A 19,859-nucleotide genomic window follows, 5' to 3' on the forward strand; every position below is an offset into this window, starting at 1 on the left:
ACTTTACAAGATAGTGCACTCACGTGGTGGAAAAATTATGTGAAGGCTGTAGGAGGAGATGTAGCTTATGATACTCCATGGGAAGAATTCAAAACAATGTTAATCAACGAATATTGTCCAAGGAACGAGGTTAGGAAGTTGGAAGATGAATTACGAAGTCTGAAGGTTATTGGTACTGAAATCACCAACTACAATCAGCGATTCATGGAATTAGTTTTGCTATGTCCTGAATTGGTTCCAACCGAAGAACGGAAAATTGAAATGTACAAAGATGGTTTGCCCAAAAAGGTCAAGGCAAATGTTACAGCATCGAAACCTAAGACAATTCATGAAGCTATAACCATGGCAAACGAGCTAATGGATCAGGTCATCATGGATAAGAAAGTATCCAATACTGATGTGAAGGTATCAGGTAACAAAAGAAAGTGGAATGGAAATTATGATCGAGGTAACCAACAACAATCTTTTAAGAAACAAGAAAACACGCAAGGTGCGGGTAGTGGTTTAAGCTTTGGTTATAAAGGACAAAATCCTTTATGCAACCGATGCCACAAACATCACTCTGGTTACTGTAATGTGGTATGCAACAAATGTAATCGAAAGGGTCATCTTGCTGAAGATTGTAGGGCTCTCGTTACAAATGGTACCAAGACTCCTGCCACCAATGCAAATAGAACTGCTTTGGCTACCATTACTTGTTTTGGGTGTGGAAAACAAGGTCACTATAAGAGCCAGTGCCCGAATCCAGAGAAGAATATCGGACCTGCACGTGGGAGAGCATTTGTTATTAATGCTAGAGAGGCATGTGAAGACCCGGAGCTTGTTACGGGTACGTTTACCATTAATAACTTATCCGCATCTATTATATTTGATACTGGTGCTGATAGAAGTTACGTGTGTAGAGACTTTCACGCTAAATTGAATTGTTCATCATTACCTCTAGATGCTAAGTACATGATTGAGTTAGCTAATGGTAAACTAATTAAAGCCGATAAAATTTGCCGTGATTGTAAAATAAATTTAGCCGGAGAAACATTTAAAATTGACTTAATACCCGTAGAATTAGGAAGTTTTGATGTAATAGTCGGCATGGACTGGATGTCCAAAATAGGAGCTGAAGTTGTGTGCGCCAAGAAGGCAATTCGCATTCCTCGTAAGAATAAAACGCCAGTAATGATTTATGGAGAGAAGGGTAACTCAAAGCTAAAACTCATTAGTTATTTGAAAGCTCAAAAGTGCTTGAAGAAAGGGTGCTATGCTATCTTAGCACATGTTAATAAAGTCGAAAAGAAAGAAAAAGAGAAGTGCATCAATGACGTGCCTGTGGCAAGAGATTTTCCTGAAGTATTTCCGGAAGAGTTGCCGGGATTACCTCCATTTAGATCTGTAGAATTTCAAATAGATCTTGTACCAGGAGCTGCACCGGTTGCCCGTGCTCCATATAGACTTGCACCGTCCGAGTTAAAAGAACTTCAAAGTCAGTTAAAAGAATTACTAGACCGTGGATTCATACGACCAAGCACTTCACCGTGGGGAGCTCCAATTTTATTCGTCAAGAAGAAAGACGGATCTTTTCGAATGTGTATAGATTATCGTGAATTAAATAAGTTAACTATCAAGAATCGGTATCCACTACCGAGAATTGATGACTTATTTGATCAACTCCAAGGATCATGTGTGTACTCGAAAATTGACCTAAGATCGGGTTATCATCAATTACGTGTCAAAGAAGAAGATATACCGAAAACTGCTTTTCGGACACGCTACGGTCATTACGAATTTTTGGTCATGCCGTTTGGATTAACGAATGCGCCAGCTGTATTCATGAACCTCATGAATCGAGTTTGTAGTCCATATTTAGATAAGTTTGTTATCGTTTTCATTGATGATATTCTTATCTATTCCAAGAGTGAGCAAGAGCATGAACAGCATTTAAGGTTGATATTAGAGTTATTGAGAAAAGAACAGCTATATGCTAAATTTTCTAAATGTGCTTTCTGGTTGAAAGAAGTGCAATTTCTTGGCCACGTTGTTGGTAGCAAAGGAATTCAGGTTGATCCAGCAAAAATTGAAGCCATTGAAAAATGGGAGACTCCTAAGACACCAATGCAGATACGCCAATTTTTGGGTTTAGCCGGTTATTATAGAAGGTTTATTCAAGATTTTTCCCGAATAGCTAAGCCGTTGACAGCGTTAACGCAAAAAGGGAAGAAATATGAATGGACTTCTGAGCAGGAGAGTGCATTTCAATTACTAAAGAAGAAGTTAACTACGGCGCCTATTTTATCGTTACCAGAAGGGAACGATGATTTTGAAATATATTGTGACGCTTCGCGACAAGGTTTTGGTTGCGTTCTTATGCAACGGAAGAAAGTTATTGCATACGCATCCCGACAATTAAAGATTCACGAGCGGAATTATACGACGCATGATCTAGAACTGGGAGCAGTCGTGTTTGCATTGAAGATATGGAGACACTACTTGTATGGGGTTAAATGCACTGTGTTTACTGATCATAAAAGCCTTCAACATATTTTTGATCAGAAACAGTTGAACATGAGGCAACGTAGGTGGGTCGAGTTAATAAATGACTATGATTGTGAAATTCGTTATCATCCCGGGAAAGCGAACGTAGTGGCCGATGCTCTAAGCAGAAAGGAACGAGAACCAATTCGAGTACGAGCGATGAACATAAAAATTCGCATGAATCTCAACTCACAAATCAAAGAAGTTCAACGAGAAGCACTTACTAAAGAAAATATAGGAAATGAAATAATGAAGAAGTATGAGAAGCAACTAGTTATGCGGGAAGATGGAATTCGATATTTTGCAAATCGTATTTGGGTACCGAAGTTGGGTGGATTAAGGAAGTTGATATTGAACGAGGCACATAAGACAAGATATTCGATACATCCTGGAGTTGGAAAGATGTACCAAGATCTTAAGACGCATTATTGGTGGCCTAATTTGAAGACAGACGTTGCAACATATGTTGGGGAATGTTTAACTTGTTCCAAAGTCAAAGCAGAACACCAGAAGCCGTCAGGGTTACTTCAACAACCAGAAATTCCAGAATGGAAATGGGACGGTATTACCATGGATTTCATCACGAAGTTACCAAAGACTGCCTGGGGATACGACACCATTTGGGTAATTGTTGATCGTCTTACCAAATCTGCACATTTCTTGCCTATAAAGGAAACAGATAGAATGGAGAAATTATTACGATTATATATAAAGGAAATAGTTTCAAGGCATGGAATACCTATTTCCATTATATCTGATCGTGATAGTAGATTTACCTCAAAGTTCTGGCAATCACTACAGGAGGCACTAGGAACTCGTTTGGATATGAGTACCGCATATCATCCGCAAACGGACGGGCAGAGTGAAAGAACAATTCAGACTCTTGAAGACATGCTCAGGGCATGTGTGATCGATTTTGGAAACGGATGGGATAAGTATCTACCATTAGCAGAATTCTCGTATAATAATAGTTATCATGCGAGCATTAAAGCTGCACCATTCGAAGCATTGTACGGAAGGAAGTGTAGATCTCCTATCTGTTGGAATGAAGTAGGAGATCGACAATTAACTGGTCCCGAGATCATACATGAAACTACTGAAAAGATAGTACAAATCAAAGAGAGATTGAAAACAGCCCGTAGTCGCCAAAAGAGCTACGCCGATGTCCGAAGGAAACCATTAGAGTTTCAGATCGGTGACATGGTTATGCTAAAGGTGTCACCTTGGAAAGGTGTAATACGTTTCGGTAAAAGAGGTAAACTGAACCCAAGATATGTAGGCCCGTTCAAGATCATCGAACGCATTGGACCGGTAGCTTATCGACTCGAGTTACCGCAACAACTCGCCGGAGTACATAATACCTTTCACGTCTCGAACCTTAAGAAGTGTCTTGCAAAGGAAGACCTCACCATTCCTCTTGAAGAAATCCATGTCGACGAGAAACTACAATTCATCGAAGAACCAATCGAAATCATGGATCGTGAAGTTAAACGGCTCAGCAGAGCAACATACCGATCGTTAAGGTTCGTTGGAATGCTCGAAGGGGTCCCGAGTTTACTTGGGAACGAGAGGATCAAATGAAACAAAAGTATCCACACTTGTTTCCCGATGACGCAAAATAGGTACAATTTTAAAATTTCGGGACGAAATTTATTTAACGGGTAGGTACTGTAATGACCCGCACTTTTTCGATCATTCTATATTTATAAGATTAATATTTACATAAATTAAACCTTACCAACATGACAAGCAATCCAAATTGTTGAGACTTATGTTTTCGAAAAGAGTTTTACACAACGTTTGACCGTCTAGTTTGACCGATGATATCACGAACTATACAATATATGATAATTATACGTTTGTGTATATATATGTATATATACATATTTAACATGATCTAAGAATGTTTTAATATCTCATTTTGTATTAATAACAATAAGTTATAAGTATATTTTGAAACTACTAACTTAAGTTTTCAAAACGATAACCATACGTAACGTTATTTGACTTAAATACTTATAACCTATAATGTTTATACATATATCGTATAAGTAATGTATTTAATCACTTTTAAAGGGCTTACATACATAAAACAATATAAGTATATTTACAAAAGATAGCTATATTTGAATCCTCGTTCCGTTTTCTCAAAGATTTCTATACGTATACCTAGGGTATATGTACCCGTATCATACGCAGCTTCTAGATGTATTTACTATTGGTATATACCAATAAAAATCTGCTCCTTAGCAGCCTTAAATGATTAAGAAACATGTGGAACCAACCATTTGTCAAGTAGCATGAATTATTTAGCAAGAAAACAAAGTTAGGTATCTTTTTTTTCCTTTATAACCTAAAAACGTTTTTATGCATGCACACCATTTCTTCACCCCATTTTCTCATACTTACACTTCTATTTCTCTCTCAAAATACTCTTAACTTCATACTTGATCATCTCCAAGCATTTTCCCCATCATTTAGCTTCAAAAACAACACTTAAACCTCATAAGAAAACCTTACAAAAACACTTCAAGAAATCCTTCCAAGAACACCAACTTACTTCCAATCTTTCATCCACTTCCATCACCCTTTTGGTTCTAGGTTCTTACTCCTCTTTTACAGCAACCTTGTCCAAGGAACTTGAGGTAGAATCTATGTTCATAACCTTATTCGATTCATATATATATAGCTATCTTATTTTGTGGTATAAAAGTTTAACAACAAGAACATAGTTTGAAAGTTTTCAAACTTGTTTGCAAACTAAATAGATCCTTCTAACTTAACTTTTAAAATACTTCAAGACCTGTAATATATCTTAAATATATGCTAATTTAATAAGGTATAACTTGGTTTTTCAAAGAACACCTTAAAAACTGAATTTACGACATCGGAGTGCAACCGGGGGCTGTTTTGGGTTGGATAATTAAAAACCATCTTAAACTTTGAATTGGAGGTTTATTTTCTGGAAAAATGATTTTTACTATAAATATGATAACACATAAAAATTTCATGATTTAACTCAAAGTATAAGTATTTTTAGAAAAATAATCATTTAAGGTTGTTTACATGATGGAAAATGATTAACTTCATAAGTTTCACTAAAGTTTGACCTATGACCTGTGATTTCGAATACAAACTAAGGTATTTACAGTTCATAGTCTTAAAGAGGGACTCGATCCAAGGAAGTGGCAAGTTGAATCAACGAAAACGGAGTTGTAACGAAGAAACTATGACCAAAACGAGATCGGATATCTAAGACTAGTTTAGCTACGAAAATAATTGGAGAAAATTAAATAAATCACATCTTTTTAAAATAACATGATATTTTATATATATGTACTCATAATTTAATTTTATATGGTTCAGGATCACCCGTAAACAATACGAGAAGATTAATCATAAGATCCCATGATTGTACGCAACATGTCATTTGACAACACCGGTACCATGGGTCAAGATTAATCTCGACCAATACATATACGATGGGGTTTTATTTATTTCGTTGGGGGTTTTATTTATTTCATTGCGGGTATATTAAACATCTACAAATGAACCATTAAAATTGAATTACTAACAACGAAATGCTAACTACGGACTAAGGAATTATTCAAAGTATTAAAAGTATAACAAGTATATATATGAGACGTTTGTTTAAAAAGAAAAGGTATTGATGTATTATATATGGATAGGTTCGTGATATCAACCGGAAGACCAAGTCAAAAATATATATATCTTCAAGACGAACGTGAGTATATAGTCCCACTTTTAAACTCTAAATATTTCGGGATGAGAATACATGTATTTTATGTTTTACGTTATGGACACAAGTAACTGAAAAATATATTCTACGTTGAGTTGTACCACTGGCATACTTCCCTGTAGCTTGGTAACTAATATTTACAGCGGTATTGTAAACGCGAATCCTGTTGATAGATCTATCGGGCCTGACAACCCCAACCGGACTGGACGACCAGTATTCAACGGTTGCACAGTACTTCGTTTTGTGACTACACTTGGTACGGTGTAGTAAGATTTCATATTAAAGGGAATATGCGACGTGATTAAATGTTAAGTATGGTTACCAAGTGCTCAACCACTTAGAATATTTTTATGAAAATGTTTATATATGAAATCTTGTGGTCTATATATATATATATATATTGCTGCCGGCACTAAACCTATATCTCACCAACTTTATGTTGACGTTTTAAACATGTTTATTCTCAGGTGATAATTAGAAGCTTCCGCTGCATTATGTTGAATTTGAGCAGGATCTTGCGTACGCATATTTGTGTCAAAAATAAAACTGCATATCCAAGAACTTGTGTTGTAAAATATGCTAGAAATCGTGTTGTTATCATCATTTGTAAAGTTTGTAAGTCGAAGATTATCGCTAAACGATAATCATCTTTATTTCGTCCAAAGCTTGTATCAAAAATAAGAATCATGGTTTGTAATGTATAATATATGCAGTTTTTCTTTTAAAAATGTCGCATATAGAGGTCAATACCTCGCAATGAAATCATACGTTATCTAACACGTTCTTACGGTTAAGGACGGGTTATGACACAAAGGCTTTCAACAAAAGGAAGGGGTTGACTACAAAGAGATATTTTCACCGGTAGTTAAAATGACTACTATCCGTTTGGTACTTTCTATGGTTGCATCCGAAGACTTACATCTAGAGCAACTAGATGTGAAGACCGCATTCTTGCATGGTGATCTTGCTAAAGAGATCTACATAAGGCAACCCGAGGGCTTTGAGGTAAAGGGTAAAGAGAAGTGGGTTTGTAAGCGAAAGAAAAGTTTGTATGGATTGATGCAAGCATCTCGGCAATGGTACTTGAAGTTTGATGATTTTATGAAGAAGATTGGTTTCTTAAGATGTGAAGCGCATCACTGTTGCTACTTGAAGAAACTCAAGTCTTCTTATATAATCTTATTGTTGTATCTTGATGACATGTTACTTACAGGTCCCAACATGTCTGAAATTAATAAGTTGAAGGGATTACTTTCCCGTGAATTCGAGATGAAAGATCTTGGTGCTGCTAGGCAAATACTTGGCATGAGTATTGTGCGTGATCGTGTGAAATGTACTCTATACTTATCTCAATCCAAATATATTGAAAAAGTAGTAGAGAGGTTCAATATGGAGAATTCAAAGGCTCGTTCTATGCCTTTGGGTAGCATGATTAAGTTACCAAAAAGTCAATCACCAAAGATGGCAAAAGACAAAATGGATATGGAAAAGGTTCCATATGAATCGGTCGTGGGTAGTATTATGTATGTCATGGTTTGTACAAGACCCGATATTGCTCAAGCAGTGGGAGTTGTAAGTCGTTATATGTCTAATCCTGGGAAAGAGCATTGGGAAGCGGTTAAATGGTTGCTTCGTTATTTGAAAGGTACTTCTAATATGGGATTGTGTTTCTCCAAAAACAATCTCATACTTAGGGGTTATGCGGATGCTGATTTGGGTGGATGCGATGATTAGGGGAAAAGCACTACGGGGTATGTTTTCACAATAGGGAAGACGGCAGTTAGTTGGATGTCTCGACTACAAAAGAGTGTTGCTTTATCAACCACCGAAGTCGAATATATGGCTATTGCAGAAGCTTCTAAAGAGCTTGTTTGGTTGAAAAACTTCTTAGGTGAGTTGGGTAAAAGACAAGACTATTGTGTCTTGAATTGTGATAATCAAAGTGCAGTTCATCTTGGGAAGAAACCGGCGTTTCATAGTCGTACGAAACACATCAAGATAAGGTATCATTTTATTCGATAACATATAAATGATGGTACTTTATTATTGGAGAAAATCCTTGGTACGAAGAATCCTGCTGATATGTTTACTAAGGTTGTTACGACAGAGAAATTGAGGTTTTGCATTACCTCAATTGGTCTTCTAATGAATTGATGAGAGAAGACCCCAACTAGAGAATTAGAGAGTTAATATTCTAACAAGTAATGTTGAAGACCTTGTATCGAAAGTCTGCTCATTCGAAGTATGTGTTGAGTGTGCGTGTCCCAAATGGAGTTTGGCGGTATAATGGTGGTTTAACGTTCTTGGTTAGATCGTTGATATTTTGGGTTGACGAAGGTTGGGTTTGTTCAAAGTCTCCAAGTGGGAGATTGTTGGAGATATGGAGAACTTTAAACAATTAGAGGGAAGATTCCAGGAAACTCACACGAAGCTTCCACGAAGTTGTTAGGAAACTCACATGTAGCTTCTACGAAGTTGTTAGGAAACTCACATGTAGCTTCCACGAAGCTGTGAGAAAATTCACATGTAGCTTCCACGAAGCTGTCAGGAAACTCACATGTAGCCTCCATGAAGCTGTCAGGAAACTCACATGAAGCTTCAAGGAATTGTTTTTAGCTTACTCCTTAAATCATTCTATAAATAGACCCTCTTGTAACTTGTAACGACCCGGATTTTTCCGATCGTTTTACACTTATAAGATTAATATTTACATAAATTAAACCTTACCAACATGATAAGCAATCCAAACTGTTGAGACTTATATTTTTGAAAAGAGTTTTACACAACGTTTGACCGTCCAATTTGACCGATGATATCACGAACTATATAACACACGATAATTATACGATTATGTATATGTACATATCTATACATATTTAACATGATTTAAGGATGGTTTAACATTTCATTGTGAACTAACAACAATGAGTTATAAGTATACTTTGAGACCACTAACTTAAGTTTTCAAAACGATAACTATATGTAACGTTCTTTGACATATATACTTACAATCTATAATGTGTTTGTGATTTATGTCACCAATATGATTTAAGTGTAATGGGATTAATTTGTAACCAAAATAATCTTGAAAAATATCGAACAAGTTTGGGGAAGTGTGGAGTGCACACTTGTTTGAACTTATCTTGATTATGACGGGGGTTCGGGGGCAGTGCCCCAGATAAGCGAGGTCCAAGGGGTGGCAACCCCTGGCGGGGTCCAAGGGGCAGAGCCCCTGGCTGGGGTCGAGCTGCCAGGTCAGCTTGGAAATTTTTTTTTTGGGCTAACATTGCTTTATTAAAAATGTCTTAAAATTTTATTTTTGGCCCGGTTGGACCCAAAATAAAAGCCCGATTTTGAGCTTCTTTTACCGTATCATACCCATCATCCATACGTATTTACTATTGGTAAATACACATCAAATCAATATCCTTATCAGCTTTAGATCTGCCCTAGATAAGAGGGAATCTTATTTGTAAGCTAGCATACATTATTACTCAAAAATTCAACACAATAATTTATCCTTGTTCCCTCAACAACCAGACTGTCCTATAAGTATCACCATCACCTTGGTTTTTCATTTCATTCTTACAACCATCTTTCTCTAACCAAAAAAAAAACACACTCTTAGGAACTCTAAGTGTTCTTCACAATCTCAGCAAATACTCATGAAGAACTAGCTTCATGAACAACCTATAATCATCATAAGAAAGTTTGATCAAGAATATTTTCTATCTTTTCCAGTAGCGTTATCCAAGTAACTTGAGGTAGTAACCTTATTCATAATCTTATTCGATTCATATTTATATAGCTATCTTATTTTGTGTTATAAAATTTTTAACAACAAGAACATAGTTTGAATGATTTCAAACCTGTTCGCAAACTAAATAGATCCTTCTAATTTGATTTTTAAAACACTTCAAGACCTATAATATATCATAATGATATGCTAACTTAACAAGATATAACTTGGTTTTACAAAGAACACCTTAAAAACTGAATCTACGTCGTCGGAGTGCAATCGGGGGCTGTTTTGGGTTGGATAATTAAAAACCATCTTAAGCTTTGAATTGGAAGTTCATATTCTGGAAAAATGATATTTCTTATGAATATGTTAACACATAAAAATTTCATGGTTTAACTCAAAGTGTAAGTATTTTTAGAAAAATGATCATTAAATGTTGTTTTTATGATGGAAAATGATCACTTTCATAAGTTTCACCAAAGTTTGACCTATAACCTGTGATTTCGAATACAACCTAAGGTATTTTCAGTTCATATTCTTAAAATTTGACTCGATCCAAGGAAGTGGCAAGTTGAACCAACAAAAACGGAGTTGTAATGAAGAAACTACGACTAAAACAAGATCGGGTATGCGAAGCTAGTTTAGCTACGAAAATATTTGGAGAAAAATTAAATTAATCATATATTTCTAATTAATATGATATTTCATATATATTTACTTATGATTTGATTTTATATATTCCAGGACCACCCGTAAACAACACGAGAAGATTAATCATAAGACCTCATGATTGTACGCAACACGTCATCTGACAACACGGTACTTTATGTACGCAACACGTCATTTGACAACATGGTACCATGGGTCGAGATTAATTCTGATCAATACGAATACGATGGGGTCTTTATTTATTTTATTTAAGCAACTAATTGTGGACCACTAACATCGGACTGCTAACTACGGACTAAGAAAATATTAAAAGTATTAAAAGTATATATATATATATATATATATATATATATATATATATATATATATATATATATATATATATATATATATATATATATATATATATATATATATGTAACGATTACTTGAAAAGAAAATATGTTGATATATTATATATATGGTTAGGTTTGTGATATCTATCGGATACCAAGTCGTGATAAATACCTTCAAGGCAAAAGCGAGTATATAGTCCCACTTTTAAACTCTAAATATTTCGGGATGAGAATACATGCATTTTATGATTTACGTTATGGACACAAGTGATTAAAATTATATATTCTACGTTGAGTTGTACCACTGGCATATCTCCCTGTAACTTGGTAACTACTATTTACATGCGGTATTGTAAACGCGAATCCTGTTGATAGATCTATCGGGCCTGACAACCCTAACCGGACTGGACGACCAGTATTCAATGGTTGCACAGTACTTCGTTTCGGTAACTACACTTGGTACGGTGTAGTAAGATTTCATAATAAAGGGAATATGCGACGTTGATTAAATGTTAAGTATGGTTATCAAGTGCTCAACAACTTAGAATATTTTTATTAAAACGTTTATATATGAAATCTTGTGGTCTATATTTATAACGCTGCCGGCATTAAACCTATATCTCACCAACTTTATGTTGACGTTTTAAGCATGTTTATTCTCAGGTGATAACTAAAAGCTTCCGCTGCAACATGTTGAATTTAAGCAAGATCTTGAGTATGCATATTTGTGTCAAAAATAAAACTGCATATCGGAGGATTTGTAATGTAAAATATGTTGGAGGTCGTATTGTTATTATCACATGTAAAGTTTGTAAGTCTAAGATTATCGCTAAACGATAATCATTATTAAGTTGTTTAAACCTTGTATTTGTAATAAAAGCTATGGTTTGTATTGTAAAAACGAATGCAGTTTTTGAAAAATGTCGCATATAGAGGTCAATACCTCGCGATGAAATCATATGTTATTGTATTCGTCCTTATGGTTAAGGTCGGGTTATGACATAACTCATTGTAAACACACCACAAATATTCATTAAATACATTCTCTAGTTGGTCCGTGGACTAAAGCAATCACAACGATTGCATATAACCACGTTATCTCTTGTGTCGATTTACATTTCTTGCATTTATAATCTTTCGTTCATTAAGTGGGTTAGTAATCTTGTAGAATTACTATCGGTGAGTGATCTTGTTGAATCACTTGCGTTGTTTTGGGTCCTAATATCCTTACAATGTTCACATGAGACATTTCCTGAGAAATACACTCGTGATTTTGGGAAAGAAACCAGCTCATCAGAGGCTTCACAAAACTTTTACAGGCAATATTTAATGAGACTTGCTTGATCGATAGATGCCTCTGCAAATAAAACAATGTCATCTGCAAAAAACAAATTAGTAAGCTTTGGCCCGCCACGATTACATGTGATTGGTTTCCATTTTCCATCTCTTATTGCTTCTTCAATTACATGGTTCAACCGCTCTATACACATGACAAACAAGTATGGAGATAGCGGAACATCTTGGCGTATTCCCCTTGAGGGACAAAATTCTTTGGTAGGTTCTCCATTCCAAAGAATTTTCGTGGGGGGAGTAGAGACACATAACATGATAATTTCCAATAGAAGCTGTGTAGTTCTCATTTCAAGAAGGGTGTCACGAATGAAATCCCATCGAATTAGGTCATATGCTTTAGCTAAGTCGATTTTAAACACCATATACCCTATCTCCCTGCGCTTTTGTCTCATAGTATGTAGCACTTCTTGAACAATCACAATATTATCAGTATTTTGTCGACCAGGCACGAAGGCACCTTGGGTTGGTGAAATCATATATGGAAGAAGCTTTTTGAGCCTGTTAACAATAGCTTTAGTGGCTGTTTTATACAAGACGTTGCATAGGCTTATATGTCTAACTCAGACACCATCTTTGGGCGGTCCACTTTTGGGATAAGAATGAGGAAAGTTTCATTAAGCCCCTCAGGAATATTTTGACCGTGAAGAATCTTCAGAGCTGTCTCACAAAAGCTCTTTTGAATAGTATCCCAATGATGTTGGAAAAATATAACTTGAAATCCATCTGGCCCGGGAGTTTTGTAAGGGCTCATAGAAGAAATAATAGCTTTGATATCCTGTGTGGTAAAAGGTCTCATAAGTTTCTCGTAATCAGAAGCAAGATTTGGAGGGAAGCAATTTTTAGGAAGATTGATGCTAGGGGGTGGTTCATCTGCAGCTTTATATAAATCACTGAAAAATGAGATTGTCATATTTTTCAAATCATCCTGCTCAAATATCCACTCATCATTATTATTTTTCAAAGCTTCAATACGATTAACCTTTCGCCGAATAATCGTTGAGGTATGAAAATAAGCAGTGTTTCGGTCCCCATCGCGGAGAGCTTCCAATCTAGATTTTTGAACCATAACTCCTCTTCCTCTGCAAGAACCTTGTCAAGCTCACATCGGAGACGATATTCTAGCCTTAAAAGGTACTTATTACTCCTTTCAACCAGTGTTTTTTGAACACCAGCAATACGAGACCATAAATGTCCTTTTTTCCTGAAAATATTCCCAAAGACCGTCTTATTCCATTCTTGAAGATCTTCAGCAAACGTTTTGAGAAATGGGACTATAGGGGTATCATTTCTCCACTTCTCCTTAACAAAATTCTCAAACTCTTCATGAGATAAAAATCTGAAAGGTTTGGTTCCCCGTGTGGGAGATACAAGTCCATTTGTTTTGATGAGTAAAGGTGAATGATCAGAGCTGATCGCCGGGAGGTGTTGGACAAAAGCATCTGAGAATCTGGTGCGCCATAAAGAGTCGCGGAGCCCTCTATCAAGGCGAGCAGTTTTTCGAGTTTCTAAGCTTTCACGACCCCTAGACCAAGTAAATTTTGCACCCGAGTAACCTAAATCAATAATAGAGGTATTTTCAATGCAATTTTTAAATTGATCACACCTTCTTTGCATTTCTTGGTTACCCCCATGTCGTTCACTAAGAGACGTAGTTTCATTAAAATCATCGGCTAACAGCCAAGGCTCTGTCAGCGACTCTGCAATATTAGAGAGGTTTTCCCAAAGATCTTGTCATTTCGTATGATCCGGGCTAGCGTAAATTGCAGAAAAAATCCACGGTTCCTCATTAACACGTGACACCTTAATTGTTACATGTTGATGATGATAAAAAAGAATATCAACATTTACTTCGTTTTTCTTCCAATACAGCCATATCCCTCCACTGTGTCCTCTTGCATCTACCCGAGCATGACCATTATACTGAATCTGGTTACACAGGCTTGCAGCTCTCTCACCATCAAGATGGGTTTCTATGAGGGCAATAATTGAAATTTGGTTCATGCTGATAATTTATTTTAGCATTTTAGGAAAACTAGAACTTCCTGCACCCTGAACATTCCACACCAGTATGTCGAGTGGTGTAATGTTTTGTAAATTAGAGTGTGTGTCTTCCATATAATAGCGAATGTATAAGAAAAGATCAAACTGGTCATACGACCATCTTGTCATTTTTCAAGCCATTATGTCATCCTTAGTAGCATCCTTCGGTAGCCGATTATCCTGTCCAATGTCAGGTGGAATTGGGCTATTATCTTCATCAATCTTAGTAGTACTTTCACAATTACATTCTCTATCAGTGCCTCTCAGACTTTATTGCTGGGTGAGAATGGAAGGGACATGATTTAGTGAAATTAAGGTAAAAAAAAGTAGGGTGAATTAAGGTTGTTACGGTCTTGGTTTTCATTTGATAAGCTGGTTTTAGGTCTTGTGAGGATTTTGTTGACATTGTATTTGGCATTAGAGATCATTGTAGTTCTTGTCATTGTATTTGGTAAGTGTCCTCACCGCTGCAGATTCTGCTCGTGATTGATTTGAGGTTGGTGTTTCTCTGGGTGGTGTGAATCCAGGTGGTGTGTGACTGGAGTTGGTCATAGTGCCAACTTTGTACTTTTTCAAACAGAGTATATATTTTTGCGTCCCACCGGGTGTGTCAATTGTTTGTACAATTCTTGGGGAATCTTATCGAAGGGATAAGTATGCCAACGCCAGGTCACGAAGAAGATAAAATGTGGGTGATTTTGGAGTGAATTTCAATTCTCTTTGTTGGCGAATCCCCAAAGGTAGCAAGTATGATAACTGCTTTACGCCACCGAGAGAGAGTTGATAGTATGAGGATATGAAATCCAATTCATTATTGTATCAGCATGTCTCATTTAGTTTTCTTATTTATAGGAGAGTTTTGCTTCCTTTGAGGTTACTAGTTCCCATGCGATTTGGAGGTATTAGTTGAATTTCCCTTTTGATTTCTTACACCGTAAAAGTCATGTTGTCTACTTTCCTTATTTGTTGGGCCGTCGGACTAGTAATGGTAGGTTACTGTTTCTTTGACTTCACTGCAATCGAGATTCGGTGCATGATATTCAATGTCACCGCTCCGTCATGGTGTGGCTTCGTATCCTTTCTTCGTAATTTAATTTACTTCGTTCGTAGGGGGTGGGGGTACTCTATCACTTATCACATACACCTCATTATGTTTTTATGTTTCTTAACAACTAATTACATAGATGTATACACCGTGATGATAACCTAGATCACCGTTTGATTCCTATATTTACCTTTTGTATTATGTTTGATGACCTTAAGTATTTAGACTTCTTTCTTTCTCGGATTAAGTTATATGATTTGCTAAAGTAATTAAAGATTCATATACATAGTTGTATGATTTGCTAAACTAAGGATACATAGATACGAGATAAAAAGTTCCAGAAAATAACTTGATCATTGCTTCAAAAAGCTCGTTACACAATATGTATAGTAACACCATTGTCGTATAGCTGCAATTTTGCAGTTACCATAACGATAATGCACGGGTAGTATGTGGAGGTCCTTATATATAGTAGTAAACTAAAGATAAACACTTTCAATTCACAAAGAGCAAGCAGGTTCGATCAATTGCAGTTCAAAATGAATCTCAGATCACTGATCGACAACAATTTTGAGATCCCACAAAAGTTACTAAATAAAAACAACCAACTAGATAAGCACATATTATTTCAGATGAAATTTTTAAACACGCCCACAGATGAAATTTTTAAACACGCCCACAGATGAAATCTCCACTTCAACGATCAAAGTATCATTCAACAGGAATCCATTTGCAGTCTTAGTTACTTCACTCAACTCTAAGAAACTTGAAAAACCCCAGTCAGGAGCCGAGCGGCAGAACCAATGACAAGTTGCTGCAAGATAGAAAAGGAATTCATACAGATACAAATCATCAACATAGATAAACAGTGCAGCAAATATGTTTTAAAATGAGTATTCAGAATCATAAAAATAAAAACTGATAGATCTTACCTCTCTCTTTATCGACATTACCATTTTGACACTTAATCCGAAGCGTAAAATCGGCATAAACTCTCCAATCATAAGAGACTCTAGAATCATAAGAGACTCTAGGAGCATCATGGACACGTAAAAAGATAGATATGTGTGTACCCAATCCTTCTGTTAGAATTAGTTGTAGTGTTTTGATTAATTAGAAATGTTGATTAGTTTTGAAGTTTGAATGTTTTGAGAAGACGTTTATAAAAGAAATATTGAAGATTTGTTGTTTAGAAAGAAATGATTTTATTGATTTAGAATTGTTTTGTGAATGTGTGTTTTTGTTGTTATTACATCAAATGCAAGATCATATGCCTATTTATAGGCCTCAAATGTGGATAAAAATATCTAGATTTTTTTGACAGAATTTTCTAGATATTTTTGTTAATGATATCTAGATATTTTTGTTAGAACTATCTAGATAATTTTGTTAATAATATTTAGATATTTTTGATATAAATATCCAGATAATTTTGTAGATAATTATAGAAATACATTAATATTTTAACACTCCTCCTTAATGTATTTCGATGTTACTCCGAGCATGTTACGTAGGAACTCGAACTTGGGTCTTGGTAGTGCTTTAGTGAAAATGTCTGCAATTTGCTCTTCGGTCTTGCAGTATTTTAATTCAATATCTTTCTTGGCGGAGATTTCTCGTAGAAAGTGATACTTGATGTCAATATGTTTTGTTCTTCCATGGAACACTGGATTCTTTGTCATCGCGTTTGCAGACTTGTTGTCGCAATATATCTTTGTAGCTTCGTCTTGTTTCTCGCCCATATCTTCTAGTATTCTTCTTAGCCATATAGCTTGATTAGCTGAGTTTGCAGCTGTGACGTACTCGGCTTCAGCTGACGATTGTGCCACCGTTTCTTGTTTCTTTGATGTCCATGAGAATACACCAGATCCAAGTGTGAATGCGTATCCGGAAGTACTTCTCATGTCATCCACCGATCCGGCCCAATCACTATCTGTGTATCCCTGAAGCTTCGAGTCTATAGTGGGCTTGTACCATATTCCGTAGTCCATGGTACCTTGCAAGTATCTTAAAATTCTTTTAGAAGCTCCGTAATGTATTTTAGTAGGGTTTTTCATGTACCTGGATAATAGACTCGTTGCGTACATAATATCTGACCTTGTTGCTGTCAGATAAAGTAGACTTCCGATGAGACTTCTGAATCTTGAAGCGTCTGCTTTTTCCGATCCATCTTCTTGTCTCATCTTCTCATTAGCAACTAGTGGCGTGGCTACGATTTTGCAACCGTATAGTTTAAACTTTTTCAGGAGATTTTCCGTATATTTCTTTTGGCATATGAAGATGCCTTCATTTTCTTGACTTATTTCGATGCCAAGAAAATAGCGCATCAATCCAAGGTCGCTCATCTCGAACGTTTTCATCATGTCTTCTTTAAACTCTTGTATCATTCTCTCATTATTTCCAGTATATATTAGATCATCGACATACAAGGAAATAATGAGAGTGTCAGAGTTACCTTGGGTTTTGATGTAGAGTGTAGGCTCACTTTGACTCCTCCTGAATCCCGAACTTGTGAAGTAGCTATCAATGCGGCTATACCAAGCACGTGGTGCTTGTTTAAGTCCATATAGAGCTTTCTTTAGCTTCAGGACTTGGTCTTCTTTTCCTTTCTGAATGAACCCTTGTGGTTGCTCGACGTATATTTCTTCTTCGAGAAATCCATTTAGAAAGGCTGATTTTACATCTAATTGGTGAATCTTCCACCTTCGTTGAGCTGCTAATGCCACAAGTGCTCTTATAGTGTCTAGTCGTGCTACGGGTGCGAAAGTTTCGTTGTAGTCGACTCCAGGCTGTTGTGAATAGCCTTTAGCTACTAGCCTTGCTTTATGTTTTTGTATAGAACCATCAGGATTGAGCTTTGTTTTGTAAACCCACTTTACTCCAATGATTTCTTTATTTTCTGGAGGATCAACTAACTCCCATGTGTTGTTTTTCTCGATCATTCTTATTTCTTCGTTCATAGCAGTTACCCATTTTTCATCTTTGGCTGCAACTTCATAGCTTTCAGGTTCTATAGTTGTAAAGTTGCAAGTCTCGTATATCTCTGCTAACGCTTTGACTCTTCCAGGTGTTGACTCTGGACTTGACTCGTCTTGCGCCAAAGGTAATCTTGTCGACGGAGAAGTTGGTGTAGTAGGACTTGTTTCTCCGGTACTTTCTTGTTGTTGAGAATGCTCCATTTGTAGTGGTTGTTGGGCTGGAGTTTCCATAGATATCCTTGGCAGATATGTTTGTTTTTGAACTTTGTCTTTCTCCCAATTCCAAGAAGCGTCTTCATCAAACTCCACGTCTCGGCTGATCACGATGTTATTAGTCTTCAGGTTATAGACTCGGTAGCCTTTAGACTGTGTGCTGTAGCCCAAGAATATTCCCTTCTCTGATTTTTCTTGGAGCTTGTGACGTTTCTCCTTTGGAATGTGGATGTAGCAAATACACCCAAATACTCGCAGATGTTTTGCTGATGGTTTCCTTTCACTCCATGCCTCAATTGGAGTCTTGTTTTGTATGGCTTTCGTTGGACATCGATTTAATATATATACAGCCGTGTATACAGCTTCAGCCCAGAAACTGTTTGGAAGGCCTTTTTCATGTATCATTGTTTTGGCCATTTCCATTACAGTTCTGTTTTTGCGTTCAGAGACGCCATTTTGTTCAGGGGCATAACCAACAGTAAGTTGGCGTTTAACTCCTTCGTCTTCACAGAATTTGTTAAACTGTGTAGAGGTGTATTCTTTTCCTCTATCACTCCTTAGCGTTTTTATATAATGGCCACTGCTTTTTTCTACGAAGTTCTTAAACTTCTTGAATATCGTAAATACTTCCGATTTTTCACGCATGAAATACACCCACGTCATTCTAGAATAATCATCAACGAAGAGAATAAAGTACCTGTTTTGATTAAGAGACGGGGTCCTCATTGGTCCACAAACGTCAGTGTGCACCAGCTCCAGTATACCTTTCGCTCTCCAAGCTTTATCACGAGGGAAAGGTTTTCGATGTTGCTTGCCCATCATACAGCTTTCACACGTGTCAGTGATCTCTTCTATGTTAGGCAAGTCTCTCATCATATTCTTCTGTTGGAGGATTTTTAGTGCGTGAAAGTTAAAGTGGCCAAATCTTCGATGCCATAGCCATGATTCTTCAACTTGAACTTTCATGGCTGTGTCTTGGATATACTGCCAACGAAGCGGAAAGTTGCGGTTCTCCATTGGCACTTCGGCTATTAATTTATAGTTATTTTTCTTGTCACGAATAACGCATGATTTGTCTTCGAAGAGTAAAGAGTATCCGTGCTCCATCATTTGTCCAACACTTAGCAAGTTACTTGCAAGGCTTGGTACTAAAAGAACGTCATTAACAGATCGAGTGACGTTATTAGTTTGAACAGTT

At 36.5% G+C, this 19,859-nt stretch overlaps 1 protein-coding gene across 1 annotated transcript; it reads right to left on the reverse strand.

Moving 5' to 3' along the window:
* Window positions 1–12,932: 12,932 nt before the first annotated feature.
* Window positions 12,933–14,386, reverse strand: LOC139901571 (uncharacterized). Its single transcript, XM_071884266.1, has 3 exons — window positions 14,179–14,386; window positions 13,365–14,082; window positions 12,933–13,275 (listed from the first exon to the last, which is right to left on the reverse strand). The coding sequence occupies exons 1-3, from the start codon at window positions 14,384–14,386 to the stop codon at window positions 12,933–12,935; spliced, it is 1,269 nt and encodes a 422-aa protein (XP_071740367.1).
* Window positions 14,387–19,859: the final 5,473 nt, after the last annotated feature.

This window comes from Rutidosis leptorrhynchoides, chromosome 3, assembly GCF_046630445.1.
Source record: "Rutidosis leptorrhynchoides isolate AG116_Rl617_1_P2 chromosome 3, CSIRO_AGI_Rlap_v1, whole genome shotgun sequence".
NCBI classification, from domain to species: Eukaryota; Viridiplantae; Streptophyta; class Magnoliopsida; order Asterales; family Asteraceae; genus Rutidosis; species Rutidosis leptorrhynchoides.